The sequence below is a fragment of the Oncorhynchus kisutch genome, linkage group LG17, assembly GCF_002021735.2.
Source record: "Oncorhynchus kisutch isolate 150728-3 linkage group LG17, Okis_V2, whole genome shotgun sequence".
Classification (NCBI taxonomy): domain Eukaryota; kingdom Metazoa; phylum Chordata; class Actinopteri; order Salmoniformes; family Salmonidae; genus Oncorhynchus; species Oncorhynchus kisutch.
The window spans coordinates 23,178,958-23,197,138 of record NC_034190.2 but is presented as its reverse complement, the minus strand read 5'-3'; the positions used below and the strand labels follow the sequence as shown (position 1 = coordinate 23,197,138).

At 43.9% G+C, this 18,181-nt stretch overlaps 3 protein-coding genes across 8 annotated transcripts in view; 1 reads left to right on the top strand and 2 right to left on the bottom strand.

Annotated features, from left to right (window-relative positions):
- Window positions 1–820: 820 nt before the first annotated feature.
- Window positions 821–14,390, bottom strand: ppp1r10 (protein phosphatase 1, regulatory subunit 10). Of its 4 annotated transcripts, none has more exons than XM_031793390.1 (16): window positions 14,095–14,390; window positions 9,091–9,204; window positions 8,796–8,882; window positions 8,379–8,566; window positions 8,058–8,141; window positions 7,604–7,744; window positions 7,271–7,379; window positions 6,852–6,955; window positions 5,919–6,040; window positions 5,470–5,809; window positions 4,881–5,127; window positions 4,676–4,751; window positions 4,190–4,420; window positions 3,879–4,002; window positions 3,337–3,720; window positions 821–3,099 (listed from the first exon to the last, which is right to left on the bottom strand). In XM_031793390.1, exons 2-16 carry the CDS (start codon window positions 9,195–9,197, stop codon window positions 2,936–2,938), a joined length of 2,508 nt encoding a protein of 835 aa, XP_031649250.1. In that variant the 5' UTR covers window positions 9,198–9,204; window positions 14,095–14,390; the 3' UTR covers window positions 821–2,935. The 4 variants fall into 4 exon arrangements, with proteins under 4 accessions (XP_031649250.1, XP_031649251.1, XP_031649248.1 ...); XM_031793391.1 differs by having other exon boundaries at window positions 5,491–5,809; XM_031793388.1 differs by having other exon boundaries at window positions 5,491–5,809; window positions 6,831–6,955; window positions 14,095–14,370.
- mrps18b (mitochondrial ribosomal protein S18B) lies at window positions 10,358–17,338 on the top strand. The gene is made up of 7 exons (XM_020505278.2): window positions 10,358–15,202; window positions 15,504–15,657; window positions 15,828–15,925; window positions 16,101–16,169; window positions 16,304–16,370; window positions 16,609–16,668; window positions 16,803–17,338. The coding sequence occupies exons 1-7, from the start codon at window positions 15,122–15,124 to the stop codon at window positions 16,997–16,999; spliced, it is 726 nt and encodes a 241-aa protein (XP_020360867.1). The 5' UTR covers window positions 10,358–15,121; the 3' UTR covers window positions 17,000–17,338.
- Window positions 17,324–18,181, bottom strand: part of LOC109907356 (ATP-binding cassette sub-family F member 1) — a 32,194-nt gene continuing 31,336 nt past the window's right edge. For all 3 annotated transcript variants that reach the window (XM_031793384.1, XM_031793386.1, XM_031793385.1), the window contains one exon: window positions 17,324–18,133. In XM_031793384.1, the coding sequence (XP_031649244.1) occupies window positions 17,967–18,133 (167 nt within the window). In that variant the 3' untranslated portion in view covers window positions 17,324–17,966. The remainder of the gene's footprint in view (window positions 18,134–18,181) is intronic.

Below are 18,181 nucleotides of genomic sequence, written 5' to 3'. Positions count from 1 at the left end.
AGCATGAAAAACCCAGCAGCGTTGCAGTTCTTGACACAAATCAGTGTACCTGTTGTTCAAACAGTTGCTACTTTGAGGGTTTTACTTGCAGCTATAGATCTGGATAAGAGCATGTGAAATGCAGAAGGATAGGTCTATGTCGTTTATCGCAGCAGATAAACTCAGGCCGACATGAATTCCAGTGTGGATGTTGGAGCAGCGGAGTGCTGAGCTGTCCTTAACCCTCTCTCCCTTACTTCCCTCTCAGAATGCTGAGCTGTCCTTAACCCTCTCTCCCTGACTTCCCTCTCAGAATGCTGAGGTGTCCTTAACCCTCTCTCCCTTACTTCCCTCTCAGAATGCTGATGTGTCCTTAGCTCCTGAGACACTGTCTATCCTTCTCTCCGTTCCTTCGTGTGTTTTCCCCAAGTCAATATTTGCAGTGGAGGGCACGGTTAAAGCCACTCCTGATCACACATTGAGTTGTCAGCAACCTGAGCCACCTGTCACTAGCCTCGCCCTGGGAACACGGATCTTCCGTACACTACCATCGTCATAGGATGTAGGAGCTTGGATTAGGATGTGTAATGTGTTTAATGACGCTTAAGAAAGTTTAAAGTTCCCCTGAAACTTGTATATGTTCCTTTATAGGTCTTCTGACCATCTGGAACATTCATTGATATCCAAATACGAAAACATTTAAATAATGGCAGTCATCTTCAAAAGAAACTGAGATAAGAATTCCATTCAATACCGAAACACTTGTTAGATAAGAACTTGAAACAAAACCGTTAATGGACGACATATTCACGCCTCAAAATAACACAGAGCAACCCAGATATTAATTTTAGCACATTTATTAAGACATGTACAAAATACTCGTATGTACATATGTGTATGAATGCGTGTATGCATTCACAGACACATGGATACATACATATCTAACAAAACAAAACGGACCTCATTTTGGAGAGATCCAACTCAATCGTATCAAAATAAACACACAATAAATCCAACCAAACACATGATTCTAGTCCCACAAGAGACATGAAGGCCACTGTTTTCACAGAAAACACTTTGAATTAGTTGACCCAGAGAATGATTCCATAGTTTTACCCCGTTGGACATAGAACACGGACTGAACACGCGTCACCCAACTGAAGCCAACACAGTTGTGTGTGTGTGTGTGTGTGTGTGGAGAAACACTAATATGGGACTGTGTTTGTCACGTGGCATACAGAGGGACATTTGACCATCATGATGTCACATGAAAGACAAGATTCGCTCAGTGGTACATGTTATAAAGCTGATGAAATATAATCAGAGGTTTCCTGAACTGAACCTCAGAAAGGAAAACACTCATTCACTGTTATGTACCCTTCTTGGTGAAAAGGCTCAGTCAAATCAAGCAACACTTGGCCCTGTTGTTCCTTTTCCTGTGATATGCAGACCACTAACGTCCACCAGTAGAAAACAACATGTAGCCTGCAGGCAGCGTTGGTTCAGTGCATAGGCCAAACATCTAGGGGCGGTTCTGTTAAATGTTCTCTTCTCAATACTGTTTCATCCATTTGTTGTGGAGGGGAAATGTTGGAGTCAGGTCTTTTTTAGAGCTAGATAGTAGAACACAGCACAAGCAGTGTGGTGGGGATGGAGGGACATTATACATTATAGTTAGGTCCTTCTTTTTAAAGTACTTCCTCACTGATAACTCTTGCCTATGGGGAACTTTGCAAATATCATCAAACAATATTCTTATTATTTGGTCACCTTTACATTCATTGTCTTTTCTGTTGAAATCCTACGGTAGAAAAAGTGGCATGTTTTTCTTTAAGCACATTTGGCCATAAATAGCTTTTAAAATGGTGTACTGAGCATTGTCATTTGGCCACGTCTGACTACAGTTTGAAAACTCCAGGGACCACAGTAGAACACAGTGCAACATTCATTCAGGAGAGAGGGCGGGGCTTAGACTCATTCAGGAGCTGAAGGTTGGCTACAGATCCTGTCTGTCTGAGGAACGTGGGCCAATAGGGACACCCAGGGCAGGGATGGCACTACACAACTACAGAGCAGAATGATGGAAGGATCATTTAGCTTAAAGAAGTCTGACTTAATACTGGGGAGATGCTGGAGATGTTTCTATTGATTTTCTACCTTGATCATTACATGAACTGTAATGTACCCTCACCTCTTAGCTCAGTGCTGATAAATCACTATCAGATAAATATATAGGAGATTAGTGCATAAGTCAGGGATAGCTGATAGGCTATATGGGACAGTGACAGACAGCAACCAGAGTAGTCATAGTGTGTGGTTACTGTACATCATCAACCTGAACCAACAGTGTTAAAAATGATCACAATAAAACATCTACATCAACATATGAATGATCATCTCACAGCTATAGCAGTACCTATACTTTCCAAAGCCGGGGCATGAGTGTGTGTGTGTGTGTGTATTCTTGCGTACAAGCAATGTCCTCTATCCCTGATCGAGGGAGTTTGAGCGAGCAGGGCAAACAAATGGATGTAGGAAGTTGAGCATTTCTTGGTGGACATCTTAGGTTGGTGTGTGGAGAAGAAAAGGAAGTAGTAGAGCCATGTCTGATTCTGCCCTGTACATTCAGTATCTTCCTCTGCTACTGGGGAGTCCTCATATCAAAGTCCCAGTTACACAGAAGGAGAACAGTAGCAGAACTGCTTCTTCAACAGACCTGCACACATTGATATCACCAGACCCGTGCAGAGCAATTGTTAAGGCAGCAGGACTGCCTTGTCTGTCTATCTATTGGCTTGTCTTTCACCATGTCTTTCTAGTCTGGTGGGCAATCTGTCTCTCTGCACCTTTGTCCCAGTGGTGAAACCAAACCAGCAGAGTTTAATTCAGAGTTCTGCCACCTAGTGGTGATAAAATGGTATTGTCACGTATTGGTGTCAGTGGTGTGTTGGGTGGTCTAGTGCCCGTGCTGTGGCCCGTGGTCGTTGTACTGGTTGTGGGCGGGGTGGTTGGGGGGCAGGGGAGGACCGTTGACGCCGGGGTGGTAGAAAGCGCAGTTGCTCTCGTAACGGCAGTTTCCTTTCATCATGAAATGGCGACACACTGGCCTTTTGGACATGTCTATAAAAAAAAAGAACAGAGTTGGCACACAACTAGCCAGCCAACCAAACGTCTGTACTGACTGCATCAAGGCTACAAGATGGCAAACAGAAATCAACTTGGTCTTTACTTTAATTGCACTACTGTGGGGCGGGGCCCTACATGGACAATACAGGGCACCGTTTCAGACTGGCCCTATAGGTATCTTACATAGAAACAGAATTACTAGAAGGGACATTCCCTTTCAATTCAACTCACCTCCCATGTTGTTGTGTCCTCCTCTAGGTCCTCCACGTCCTCTCCCTCTGAAGCCCACCTGTTCCCCTCCTCTCCCTCGGCCCCCGCGGTGGAAGTGTCCCCCCCGGTGTGGCCCCCCCCTCATCGAGTCGTCCCCCCAGTAGTTGCCGTTGTCTCCTCCGTGGCCCTGGGGCGGCGGGGGCCCCATCATGCGGGGGTTAGCGTTGAAGCCAGGGGGTCCGTGGTTGTGTGGGGGCGGGGGGTGGTTGTAGTGGGGGCCTCCGGGGCCCGGGGGCTTGCCTGCAGGAGGGAAACCCACTCCGTTCATGGGCATGCCCATGTTGAGGTTGTTCATGTTGGGCAGGTTGTTCATGCCTGGACCGTGGCCCAACAGGCCATGGCTCACTGTGGAGGAAAGACGGATACTAAGTTAGCAATCATTCTACCACACATATCGTCATATACAGTTAAGTGCAGCAAGAAATTGAAGAATACTTGGTTTGTTGGCTTGAATAAGTGTGAGAGAACTGAAGGTGTTGTGTGTTGTAAAGGTGTGTGTGTACCTCCAGGCGGGGGGCCAGTGGGGGGGCCCTGGTTCTGCTGTAGAGAGCCCAGCAGCTGTTTGATCTTCTCAGAGAAGTCTGGCTGCTTGATCAGGTCCTCAGTAGACTGGCCACCACTAGCTCCCTACAGGAGAGAGAGGGAGGAAGACGGAATAAAATAAACATCACAGATCCACTGGTTACAGGGCTTCTCCAGGGCTTCCAGAAGTTGTTTAAAACAGTTGCAGTACGCAATGCATTAATCCGATCATAATGTCAAAACAGGATTAGTTAATGTTTTGACATTTAAAAAAAATCTCTCTCCCCCCTACCATGATGGAGGTGAGTAGCTCCTGTACGTTTACGGAGGGGGCAGCGGGGGCACCAGGCGTGCCCTGGGCGAGGTTGCCTAGGTTACCCAGGTTGCCCAACAGGTTGTTGGCCCCCAGGTTTCCCATGAGGTTGGCGAGGACGGGTGGCAGCTTGGAGGCCTCCACCCCCCCGGGGCCCACGCCAGAGCCAGGCTGGGACGACGTGTCCATGGGCTCCATCATGGTGGAGTCCTGGACAGGAGAAAGTTAGAGCACTGGACACAGAGGATGTTTGGAACATTGTGTGTGTTCTATATACTATAGGTTCTTTTTCAATCACTCTGGCGCTTTTTTCAGATGCAAAACTCTTCGAAACAAAAGCCAAAACTGATAACACTTGTAATGCTTCTTATTTTATGCTCAAAACCCTTTGGTTGGGCATTCATTGGAGTTGAACACATTTTTAGAACTGCACCAAAGTGATTGACAGAAAAGGGGTCATCTCACCTCGTCCAAAGGTATGAGGCGTGGAGGCATGGGTTCGTAGGCCTCAGGCTCTGGTTCATGGGGGCTGTCAGGAACACTGAGGAGGAGAGAGGAGGTGAGTTTCCCCAATACAATGCGAGGCACTTTGAGCACCTGGTAACCCACTAGGCTATAGAAATCCATATAATTTTAAGCCATACTGCTCTCTCTCTCTGTGAATACGTACCTCTCCTTGGTGAGGAAAATCTCCTGCAGGATGCCAGTCTCACGGTCCCTCTGTGTGAGTCTCTCTGTGCTGTTGGCCCCAGCGTTGACCAGGGGGCCGGTGAGGGCCAGGGGCCTCGGGAGGCTCCAAGGTACCCGCTCCTCCATGGAGTCGTGGGACAGGCGTCTCGCCATCTCAAACGTGTGGCGGTCCATCATCATCTCGCGCTTCGCCGCCTCGCCAAAGTCCTTGATCTTGTTGACGTTGACTGGAGAGGGGGATAGAGGGAAGAGAAGGAAAAAAGGAGGAAGGTGAGAGAGGTGGAGAAGGAGGAGAGAGTTAGCCATGGCACCCAGCATGGATGTGATCAGGAGAAGGGGATGCATTTCATTTATATATTTATTTTATCTTGAGGATAAATTACAATTATTATTATTATTATTTATTATTTATTTTTAAATAATCACATCCCTGTCCAAAGACTCTTAACAGAACTTAGTGAAGAGTAGATGCTAGCTACTGTATTGACAACTACCTAGTTTGACTATACAACCACAGTTTGACGTGCAATTACAAACAACACCGACCAAAAAAATTGAATTGAAGTTACCGTTAGTTTTTGTTCTCTCACCTCTCTCGGTCTCGTCCAGGTCGAAGTAGAAGTACTCTTTGAGCTGCTCCTCCTCGGCCCAGCGCACGCTCTTCTTCTTCTTGCCCTTCTTGGTCAGCTGACTGTCCTCTTCACCGCGGGGCTCCGCCAGGGCGTTGGGCTTCTCGCTGCCTGTGTCCATGGCCTCGGGGTCGTCAGCAGGGACCGGCGTCCCAGGCTGCTCCAGGTCTACAGGGACCTCGTGGGGAGGGGTGGTGGAGGCCGTCTGGGTCTCTGGGGACAAGGGTTTGGCACCGCCCTGAGGCGACAGGTAGGGGAGTTTACCCTCGAATTGACACGGCTGAGAGGAGGAGAGAGGTACAGAGAAAGAGATGGATGAATACTCAATTCCATTTGCACAGCCTTCCATAGATTCATGTGGTTGAGAGAGGAGTTGTCTGTCTGTCTACCTTGTTCGATGTGGGAGAGACAGCTTTGGGGTCTCTACCTTCCTTCCCTTTCTTCTTCTTAATCTTGATGCCAGGCACGGGGGCGGAGTTTAGGGCATCCAGGAAGCCTGTACCCTCAAGGGCTGTAGAGAGAAAGGAGGGTCTCTTAGTGACATCAATAACAGTCAACATAATGCTGTGGTAGTTGAGGGGGAGATTGGTTTAAAAGTGTGTTCGATGCACAGCACACTTTTTTTCTGAGGAGTAGGGCACAAAACACATGGCATGTGAAAGAAACAGAAATGTTTGTTTATGCTCTGAAACGGTAAGCTCCCTTGTAGTTTACTGCAAGGTTTCAAGAAGGCCTTCCAGTTGAAACCTTGCAATATAATAAATATAGTGTAGGGGAACATATACAACAGTGTGTGGGTATCTACCAGGGTTGAGGTCAATTCCTTTTCAAGTCAGTAAGAAAACTGACATTTAAATTCAAACATTTTCTCATAGAGAAGTACTGAGGACACCTAGAATGGGAAATTCACTTTCAACTCACTGAAGTAAAGAGGAATTGACCTCAACCCTGATATCTACTTGTTGAGGGGTCAGATGTAGCCTAATCTACTTGTTGAGGGGTCAGATGTAGCCTAATCTACTTGTTGAGGGGTCAGATGTAGCCTAATCTACTTGTTGAGGGGTCAGATGTAGCCTAATCTACTTGTTGAGGAGTCAGATGTAGCCTAATCTACTTGTCGAGGGGTCAGATGTAGCCTAATCTACTTGTTGAGGGGTCAGATGTAGCCTAATCTACTTGTTGAGGGGTCAGATGTAGCCTAATCTACTTGTTGAGGGGTCAGATGTAGCCTAATCTACTTGTTGAGGGGTTAGATCTAACCTAGTAAATGCAGTGAACAGGTCAAAAAGAAGGGTACATACTTGTTTCTGTTGAGGACTTACGTTGTGCTGGGATGATCTTCACTTTGATCTCCTTGGTCTGGTTAGGAGTGGTGTTGAGTGGTTTGTACTTCTTCTCCACAGGGGGAGCGTCCAGAGGACCAAAACTGGTGGAGAGACAAGAGAATCACGGGTTAGGTTTCCCTCCTTTAGGACCCAGACAGGTAGAGAGAGATAAGAAAATGTTGTGTTTTTATTATGACAGTTTGAATGAGTAATAATTCCAATATATTCATTACAAATGGCAAATACATCTGCCAAAGACAGGTTTGATCAGTACTCGAGATTAACCCACAATGAGGCAGCACTGAGCCGTGGTGTTATTCTGTGGTTGTGCAATTTTTATCCTGTTATTGGCTGGTAAGCCGTAGGATGGTGACACCTATACACAATGTGGACATGGATGTTATTGTGTAGTATACCTGGGTCTCTTGAGGACTTGGGCAGGTTTGATATTGTACTTGTCCCCCAGCTGGAGGGCCACGGGGGGCTTCTTGACCAGGATAGGGGTGGGAGCATCCATCTCCAGGCCTGGAAGACAACACACAGGACAGGGTCAAGTCATTACATCTAGCACTTCAGCCCTAGCAGGAGCTTCATTTCCACAGTCAGAAACAGAAGGACTTTGTCAGATTTGCATATTACTGTGGCCTGTTTTCTACTGAAGGACAATAAGCGTATACACAAAATCATCTTTTGTAAATGAAAAACTTTTTTGTGATAAATTGCGAGGACAGAGTGTGAGTGTCGTGTACCTATGGAGCGGATCTTAGCATGGCTGGGAGCGTGAGCTTTGGGCTTCTCCCTCTTCCTCTCCTCCTCCGCTGCCTTCCCTCCATCAGCTGCCTTCACCTCTCGGACTGGCACTTTCCCCTCCTCCTTCTTACGCTTCTTATCTGAGAGAAAGAGAGACGGGGGAGTTACGTAAACATGAAGAGATGACAGTGAAGAGGAGAGTTAGAAACATGTTGACATTTCAATCATTTATCAGACGCTCTTATCCAGAGCGACAGAGTAGTGAGTGCATACATTTTTGTATTTTTTCATACTGGTCCCGCGAGGGAATCGAACCCACAATCTTGGTATCGCAGGCGCCATGCACTATCAACTGAGCCACACAGGACTAGGGTCCGAAGTTGAACGTGAATGTGAGAGAAAGAGGGGAAAAGAAGGAACAATGGAGAGCATTAAGGGAGGGAGGAGAGTTACCTGCAGGAGAGGTGGTGGAGACACTCTGGGAGCGGATGGTAGCCATCCAGCCATCCACCAGCCCAGCGGACAGCTTCCTCAGCTCTGAGAGACAGACAGACACCATTAGATACACATCAACCTCAGACACTATCACTCAACAATTGACATCTACTGCACAGATACCACCACTATGGAACTCTATTGTCTTGGCCTTGGGTTTGTGAGAAAGCGAGTTACAAATAAAATGCTAAATCATTTCCCCACAGAGGTCAATTAGTCAGCTCAGTGTATTAGAGAGGGTGGAAACACCAGGGCAAAGAAAGTTGTATAAAAACATACCCTCAGTCTCTCCAGTCTTGCTGAGCTGCTTGACCAGCTTGGCAGTGTTGTTCTGTTTCAGGTGGTCTACAGTGAGGGGCAGTTTCTGCAGCGTTAGCAGGATGAGCTGTAACAGGGGGGTGTTTGTGCTAGTCTTGGAGTAGGTCAGCCACGTATTCAGCAGCTTGTAGCCTCCCACTCGGATAAACCTGGACAAAGAGAAGGGACAGTCAATCAAATTCTGTTTAAATTTCCAGTTTTTACAACGGATTTGTCAAAGTGCTTTACAGTAACCCGGCATAGACACCCAACCCACCAAAGAACAAGACGCAGCACAGTGGCAGAGAAAGCTCCCTAGTGAAGTAACTAAACAAGCCAGCCAGACCATAAGCCAATAAGGTTGATCAATTAAGAACAAAAGATGGGAGAAGATCTTACCGGTTGAGAATGTCGTGGGACTTGGTTTGTAGTAGGATATTCAGGTACATACACCTGCTCACCATCTTGTGAGAGGCCTTCATGAGACTGTGGAGAAAAAGACCATGAAGGAAGCTGACAATCAGAACAAAAGATAGGAGATGGACAACGCTGCCATTACAGTCCACACTCGCAACTCAAAATGATGTAAAAATTATGAAAAACACTAAACAGTAAAAAATAAATGAGACCAAAAGCACACCATCAATTATTTAAAAAATGTGTAATTAAGTGTGTAATTAAGTGTGTTAATTACCTGAAGACTTTGGTGACTCCCTCCAGGCTGCGGAGCTCTCCATCTTTCCCCAGAAGGTTCTCTACTCCCTTCAGGACCTCTCTGGGGTCCACTGGGCCCACCGCCATCTCTGCTCTGAGCGAGGAACAGATATACACACTTAATATACAGGAGATCGCCTTACAACTTTGGCGCTTACTAAACAGTCATCGTTATCTCTTTTAATATGCAGCGAAAGTGATGTTTGCACTGCATGCTTCTTCCAGGCATGTCAGATTACACTTTGTTTTGGGGAGAGCTCCTTGGAACAGACACCATCTGTTCTCTAGATCCTGCACAAAGCAAAAGCCGGCTTACAGACAATTCAACATAGGTACTAAACCACAAGACCTTTCCAAACTCCTCTCTACCACACGACTGAAAACAGGCCGCAGTTCCCTGCTATCCACAAAGCCAAGAACACCACCACAGGGGCCCATGTCAAATCACCCACATTGCTAGATCTTTAGTCACACTGAAATCTGTCAAAACAGGGGGGGTAGTGACATTCCCAGCTAACCCCTCCAAATGTAGTGTTCAGCCTCAGTGCTGCTTTCGCATTCCAAATTCCATACGGCAGTGAACACCATGACTCACTGACTGATCTACCGCCTCATACTTCAAATATTTGCATTTATTTCTCTCTTGATGGCTGGATCTGTCAGTTGTGTGGATTATCCTCATAGCGGAGGGAGAAGGGAGGACAGACGGGACCTACTGTCTCTGTTCTCAGGAGCTGCTGTAAGGCTTCCTCTAAGACAGCTGGGTATAGCCTAATAAAAAGATTGCTTATAGGTCATGCTGCTATTTCATTTTCTGTGTCAGTAATTCAATAGAACACAGAGAGCGAGCGGGAGGAAATAGGCAAGGAGTCAGTTCAACACAACACATTAGAAAATGACAGGTTAGGCTGCAGTTTAGAACAGGTTCATGAGGACTTCCCCCAATGGCAGCAATATATTCATGAGGACTTCCCCCAATGGCAGCAATATATTCATGAGGACTTCCCCCAATGGCAGCAATATATTCATGAGGACTTCCCCCAATGGCAGCAATATATTCATGAGGACTTCCCCCAATGGCAGCAATATATTCATGAGGACTTCCCCCAATGGCAGCAATATATTCATGAGGACTTCCCCCAATGGCAGCAATATATTCATGAGGACTTCCCCCAATGGCAGCAATATATTCATGAGGACTTCCCCCAATGGCAGCAATATATTCATGAGGACTTCCCCCAATGGCAGCAATATATTCATGTAACTGCTTTATTCAACAGATTGTTAAAACATTACAAACAAGTTTCAACAACACCTTACATTCACGACTGCCTTAACAATATGTACAATCTAAAAAAAGTTCATGGTAAGTGCAAATAAAAACAGATGAGTGATTAGGCTTGAATATGACAACCAGTAGGCCTACAAACTACAGTGGAGGGGAAGGTAGTTGTAAACTTGTAAAACACATAATTGCACTGTACTGTTCCATTCTCTGAAAAATACTCCCATTGAGGAATCTATAGAGTTCCCTACATTATTTTCTAGAAACACCAAAGGCGATGAGAGCTATGGAAGCTAGAAGACTTTACTGATGCTGTCCTGGTAACGGAAGAGGATGTTACAACCTACGTGTTTGTTAAGTGTGGGTGAATAATACTTTGGGTAGCTTCCCCCTCTACTAATAACAGACACATACTGGTAGCTAAACACTTGAGGCGCACACACACACACACAGGCAGAGAAGGCCCTCAAACTGAAAGCCTACCGGTATTCAGTTTCAGGCTGGCGGTGCACTAAACTGGTGGTTGGAATGACTGACCAGCTCCTTCACTAACAGAGAAGGGTGCAGTCACTTTACCAGTAGTATCAGGCGGCACAGGAACCCAAGGAGTAGTTGGTTGAATAGAACACAGAAAACACCTATTCTATGACAAAGGCACTGTACTATTAATTTCAGTTCACTAAAAAGGAACATATTTAACTTTGTGCTTGTAAGTATAAATAATTATTTTAAAGTAATATTAAAAGTGACTTGTATTGGTATTGTAAGTATTTGTATTTTAAGTGATTGATCTCACACATTCATCCCTTAAAGTTTACAGGACTAGCGTGGAACCAGTATGTTAATTGCCTATGATTAACATTAGAATAAAGGGAATATTTGATCTGAAGCATTATCAATGCCCCCCCACTACATGTCTATACTGTGGGAAGCATTATTAATGCCCCCCACTACATGTCTATACTGTGGGAAGCACTATCAATGCCCCCCCCACTACATGTCTATACTGTGGGAAGCACTATCAATGCCCCCCCCACTACATGTCTATACTGTGGGAAGCATTATCAATGCCCCCCCCACTACATGTCTATACTGTGGGAAGCATTATCAATGCCCCCAACTACATGTCTATACTGTGGGAAGCATTATCAATGCCCCCAACTACATGTCTATACTGTGGGAAGCATTATCAATGCCCCCAACTACATGTCTATACTGTGGGAAGCATTATCAATGCCCCCAACTACATGTCTATACTGTGGGAAGCATTATCAATGCCCCCAACTACATGTCTATACTGTGGGAAGCATTATCAATGCCCCCAACTACATGTCTATACTGTGGGAAGCATTATCAATGCCCCCAACTACATGTCTATACTGTGGGAAGCATTATCAATGCCCCCAACTACATGTCTATACTGTGGGAAGCATTATCAATGCCCCCAACTACATGTCTATACTGTGGGAAGCATTATCAATGCCCCCAACTACATGTCTATACTGTGGACAAAAGAAATTCACACATAAAAAAAAAAAAGTTAACTTGTCATTTAAGTCAGCTATTAATATACCTGCTGCACCTAGTGGTTAGAGCGTTGGGCCAACTGAAAGGTTGCTAGATCAAATCCCAGAGCTGACCAGGTAAAAATATGTTGTAAATAAGAATTTGTTCTTAACTGACTTGCCTAGTTAAATAAAAATGTATATATTTGAAATGTTATGCTTAAACTGAGCAGGAGACTGGCTCTAGTACAAGTGGGTGGTTAAAATAACAAGAATGAACCTGTGCTACTGACATCATTACCGTACAGACCCATATAGGAACACTAGTAAACTGAGATCAGTTGGGGATCCAGTGGATCCTCTACGTAAAAAACGCAAAATAATCTCCACTAAACCATCGCTGCAAAATATTACTTGAATTTTTGCTTAGCCTTGTTCAAATGATCAATCTATGCGTAAATCATAATAACATTTTAGAGTAGGGGCAGGACTGAGGCTATCAACATGCTTTCCCCCTCGTTGTTCAATGCATAACTGAATGCTTATATGTTAATATTTTAAAGCTCATTATAATATGGTTGGACTATGTTCATTATCATATACTTTGAATTACTGTATCCAAGTATTACATGGATAATATCCAAGTATTTCATTTTGAAATGTCATGTGAGGAAATCAGTTGTCTTACCCGTTTAACTGTTGTAGTAGAAGTTTTATATAGTCTCAGAACTCCACAACACGGGAGATAACACACAACTCCTGAAAATGTCACAACTGTTACACACTCACGTCAATAGAAAGAAGTTATTGGGAAGACATGAGCTTAGTAAAGAACAATTCAACAGGGGAATAGATGTCAAGTAAATTAATGTTCATACACACATAAAATGGCTTTGGTGTATTTACTGAAATATATAGCAATGCAGTTGAAAACAGTAACACCTGTTATCATTTAGCTAGAATGTAACAAATACTTCTGTCACAATAGCTCAAAGCCCTGCCTACACCAGTGATTTTTTTGTTTACATAACAATGTTCTTATCCATGGTTGACAATCACCATTAAATAAAATACATATATTTGTCCTATGGAGTAAAATATAAAATAAATTGGGAAAGAACAGCCTGTAGATAATCAACTTAATGAATTTGAATATGCCTTTCATTCACCCACACAATGTTCATGATGGTTATATAAGAATATCATGCAGCAGGTAGCCCTTTTAAGACAAGCTCTGCATCAGTCGTTGTATTGCACGCCCTACCCTAGCACTAGAATAAAGATCCTGTTCAATGACTAGTTCTGGTTAGGGGGAGCTAACCCGTGATCCATCGAAACTACATCCAGGCCCTGCCCTCTTTTGTTAACTGCTTCGTGGCTGCCAGTCTCGAGAACATAAAGAACAATGTATGCCAGCTACATCGCCACAACAGTTAGCCTACTATCACATTAGCAGCGCCGGAAGATCATTTACTACCTATACAAAATAACTAACGGTGGCGAACCACAACGGCTACATCGAGACGAAACTCGTTCCGCTATTCAGGGAAGTCAACTCCTGTCGCTCCAGAAAAACATACATTACTGCCTCGAGTGTTCTGAAAAGACAACTACCTCGCCATTTTGATGTAATTCCAACGAAACCAGTCTGCCTTGTACAATATTTCGAATGAGCATTTCCATCCTGCAATCTTTATCCTCAGATTGCCGTATAAATATCGGACACCTGGGGAAATGTCCCGCTCTAACGATATCGACGATACAATGTCATGCGTAAAAAACAATAACCACAAATGACCAATTTTTCCAGTGAAATCCGTAATCCTCAATCTAAGCAATCTTTATGTATAGATTGCGGTAAGTGTAAATTCCAAGGATCTCTTTATCAATTTAGCAGAGGGAGAAAAATATCCCTTTAACCTACGGCAATCTTTATGAATAGATTGCTTATGCTTAAATTAAACATTTGTTATACAGTTTATGTTGATCCGTCTCACACACAAAGAAACAGAGCGTTTCCACTCCGCACTTTCCTGTGTGAGCTCATAAACTAACGCGTTAGATTCGCTAATGGAAACAGCAGCCCCGCACGGAGACCAGCCAGCGGACCTAGACTACATTAGTTGCGACTAAACGATTTCTCATTTAATGAATTTAACGTTAGATTCAGATTGGTTTGAAAATCAACACTTACTATAAATACCTCTCCTCAGCGTCTCGGGTAACTATATTATATTGTGCTTTACAGCAACAGATATCTTGTTACATCAGTTTTAAATCGTTAACCGTCATGTTTTAACGTTAACAATCTTATGGCTGGAAAAACTGGTTTTATGGGCAGGGTTGTGGTAGCTAAAAACTAGCTTTTCCTTCTGGAACAAACTGGAGGCAAAAATAGTAATCAAATGTCCATTACTTGAAGAAAAAAATAGATTATTGAATTAGGATGTTCAAAGTCCTCGACGGTCACTCTTCAGAGACAAAAGACCTGAAAAAGAGCACACAAAACGAAAAAGACATTTAAGATAGATTCACTTATTTTCTGTGTTCATACAAACCTGAATCTTGGAAGAGGTTTCTTATGATGGATTATGGTCAAAATGAATAATTGCGCAGTAGTTTTTTGTTCAAAATAGCACTGTTTCTTTAGACGTTACTCACCTCAGAACAAATCCAGGAATGAACTAGAAAGGGAGGGACTTGGTATTTATACCCTGTGACGTTTTTGACGTCATACGCGTGTCGAGCATGCGCCTTCTGGGGTTTTCATGGTAACAAAATGGAGTTTTTGGTCACGCGCTGTTGTAGAACGACCTTCATTGTCCATCAAGGACAGAAAGAGGGCCTTGCACATTCTCATTTCAATTTCTTTCACGCCTCAAGTCTATTGTTGCTTATCAGAACAAATTTGAATCACTATCAGTGATAACTCGCAAAATATGTTACTTGTTCTTAGTTATAATATCACATTTGGGTATAATTTCGATTGTAATATTTCTACAAAATGGCTGCGACGCACTCGAGCACGTTGCCTGCCACACCCGCGGACACTTATCAAAACCTTGCTCTTAAATTTAAAATGACGAAATTAATAATGATGTAAAAATCACAATAGATTCATTGAAGTCCAAAATGAGTTTCTTTGGTCATGCACAAATAAATAATGTGCTACTTCACATTTCACCTGTAAACTTTCAACCCTCTCAGCTGTGAACGTCAAAATGGCAGCATCCATACGAGGCATTGGAAGAATTTTATGCCGCGTGACCCCTTTGCTTTTACAGAATATTCGGCAGAATAAGGTACTTCACAATTATTTTCTATAGTGTGTCAGGTAAGCAAAAGCTAGGACTTTTGCTGCACACCTTCAAATACGTTAGTCAGATCACGAAACAGTGATCGAACTACTGTCGGTAGTTCAATAGCCAGCTAACGTTACAGCTAGTTGGAAACATACTTGTGCATCATCCAATACAACCCCAGTCATATGTTTCACAGAACCAGTCTATGCAAAATTATATGCAGTATTGTCTTGTACAGTACACTGTATTTGCGAGTTTCATACTTGACTGACAGTATTTGTTTGGTTTCTATCTTCCAAAGAGTTTACCTGTCAGGCTTTGGACCCGGGCTGTGTTTCCAGGTGTGCAGTCCAGCCTCACTCTCTGCACTGCAGCCTCACCCGAGATCCCCAGTGATGCCGGGGAGGCGCTTGCCCGCTACAAGGACAGACCATGGGACTACCTGGAGAGCGAAGGTATGGAGATTAGAATTTGAATGTCTACTCTACACACTTTTTTAAAGGGATGGTTCTGCATACCCAGACTAAGTATGCTCAATGGAGAATCTCCATGCAAGTAGTCCAGGATTAGTGGAATTCATTTCTGTTGATCTATAAATGTGTCCATCCACCTCTCCTATTTCTAGAGTACATAGCGCTCTATGGAACCAGTCCAGTGTGGTCTGACTACAGGAGGAACCACAAAGGAGGTATTCCTCCTCAGAAGACGCGCAAGACTTGCATTGTACGTGTAACCTTGACTGATACTTGTGACAGTTCGCCGAGCTATTGCCCAGGCTTTGGGGTGTGCACAGATGATTAGAGGATGTCTTCCATGATGCTGTCTGCTCTATAACTCCATATTATATTCTCCACTAAACAGATGTGACTGCAACCTCAACACTTTGTTTCATTTTCAGAGAGGAGACAAGATATGTGGGAACCCCTGTCCAATCTGTCGAGACTCCAATGTCATCATTAACTATCAGGTCTGGTCTCACTCATGGAACACACACGCATTGTGAGCGATTGAAGATTAATTACAGTTGATTGGTTTTGTTCAGTTGACTTAACAGGCTATTCAATTTTGTTTGTTAATCAATGGCCCATTGTCTTCCAGTAGAACGTGAAGCTACTGCAACAGTTCATCAGTCCAAATACAGGCATCGTCTATGACTCCACACGGACAGGTAAGATATGTTCAATTTACCTAATATGTATACAATTCTATGAATCATCCATGCTGAATTCAGCAGGTGTTATCTAAATATGTTATTTGATTGACTAACACAGTTGACACTTGAAAGTGAGGCTGCCAATAGGTGTTTCAGTGATAAACATTTCTCCATAAAGTAAACAACCGTTTGCAAGGTTTCAGGTAACCAAAGTGCCACATTTTATATTATCTCCATCTACATTTTTATCCAGGAGTGTGTCAGAAACAGCAAAAGCAGCTCAATCAGGCAATTGGCACTGCAAGAGACCATGGTAAGTTCAGCCTCTTGTGACTAAGGAGCAGAATGCTAGAGCTCTACAGTAATAATCGAGAATCGCATTTTTGTGACAAGGCCACCAAAACAGAAATGTAGTTCTCTACAGTACATTGTCCATATTTTTTCCAGGGCTTCTACCCTTCCAGGTTCCTCATGTGGACTTCTCAGGAGAGGACTACTCCAACTGCCATGACGCGGTGGGCTCAACCCCTCCTCCCCCCACCATTACCTCTGGTGATCCTTGGTACCGGTGGTACCACACCATACAGCCAGACGAGACTGAAGTGGCTAAAGTCAAGAAGACCTATAAGGCATATTTGAAATAGACAAGAAAGACCTACCTGAAATTGATGAGGGTGTATCAGAGGAATTATGGTGTTTCTGGACAGAGCACATTTTGTTCATAAAACACAAATGAGTGTCAAAGTATTCAGATTGTTAGTGTTTTGTTTTTGGACCTTAAGCTAAATTGCCTTTCATATTTCTAGTCTTGCTAAAACACATCAGATTAATTCCAGACCCTTCTCCTCCCAGGCTACAATTTATCAGCTCAGTTACAGTATATGCTACATAGACCATCCACGAGTAATCTGTCTAATCTCATATCCATGGTTTTGTATTTAAAGAGCAAGTGGTACAATAAAAACATGTAAGATGCAAAATCATTTATTTCATTGCCTTTTTGTCTGTAGGAAATACTTAATACAGGTATGTTTATTCCAAGTTAAGAGCTCTGTTTCTACATGTATGGAGCCAGTGGTAATCTATTGCCATTTCCTCTTGTAAGTACTTCAGCATATTGCTTTCTTCCTGTCCCATTGTTACATGGGTGAGACATGCCTATTTGTTCAGTCAAATTCTGAATTCCAAATCACCCCCTTGCCCGAGACACTTCTGGATCCTATCAGATCTACAGGTGTGGGGCAATTTGTAGTTCTGAAAATGTATCTCATAGGCCGAGAGGATACTGCAGTACACCAAGGGGTGTGTCTTAATAATCCAACGTGGCTTCCTTGACTTCAGCCATGATGTTGCCTAAACCTATCCTAAGTATTCGAATGATCAAGGAAAGGAAGCCACTTTAGACTATGAAGATGCACCCCAGCACTGAGCTAATGACATAGCCAGCATCAGCAGTGGGTTATATTACATTTCTATTTCCTCCTGGGGTCTGTTCAAAATGGCACCCTATTCCCTACATAGTGCAGTACCATCTGACCAGGGCCCATAGTGCTCTGGTCAAAAGTAATGCACTATATTAGGGAATAGAGCCCTGGTTCTGCTGTAGGTAGGTCACTCCTTGACCTTGTGGACCAGGGTCTCCCCCAGTGATTCCAGGACCTCCCGTTTGTAGTCCTCAAAGTCTCCGTCTATCTGGTTGACGGACCGGTCCTCCACCACCCACAGCTGACAGGCTGTCTCAGTGATGAGCCGGGCGTCGTGACTCACAATGATCACCGCTACGATGGGACAACAGCAGGGAAGAGGATATAACCATAAGAGTCTAC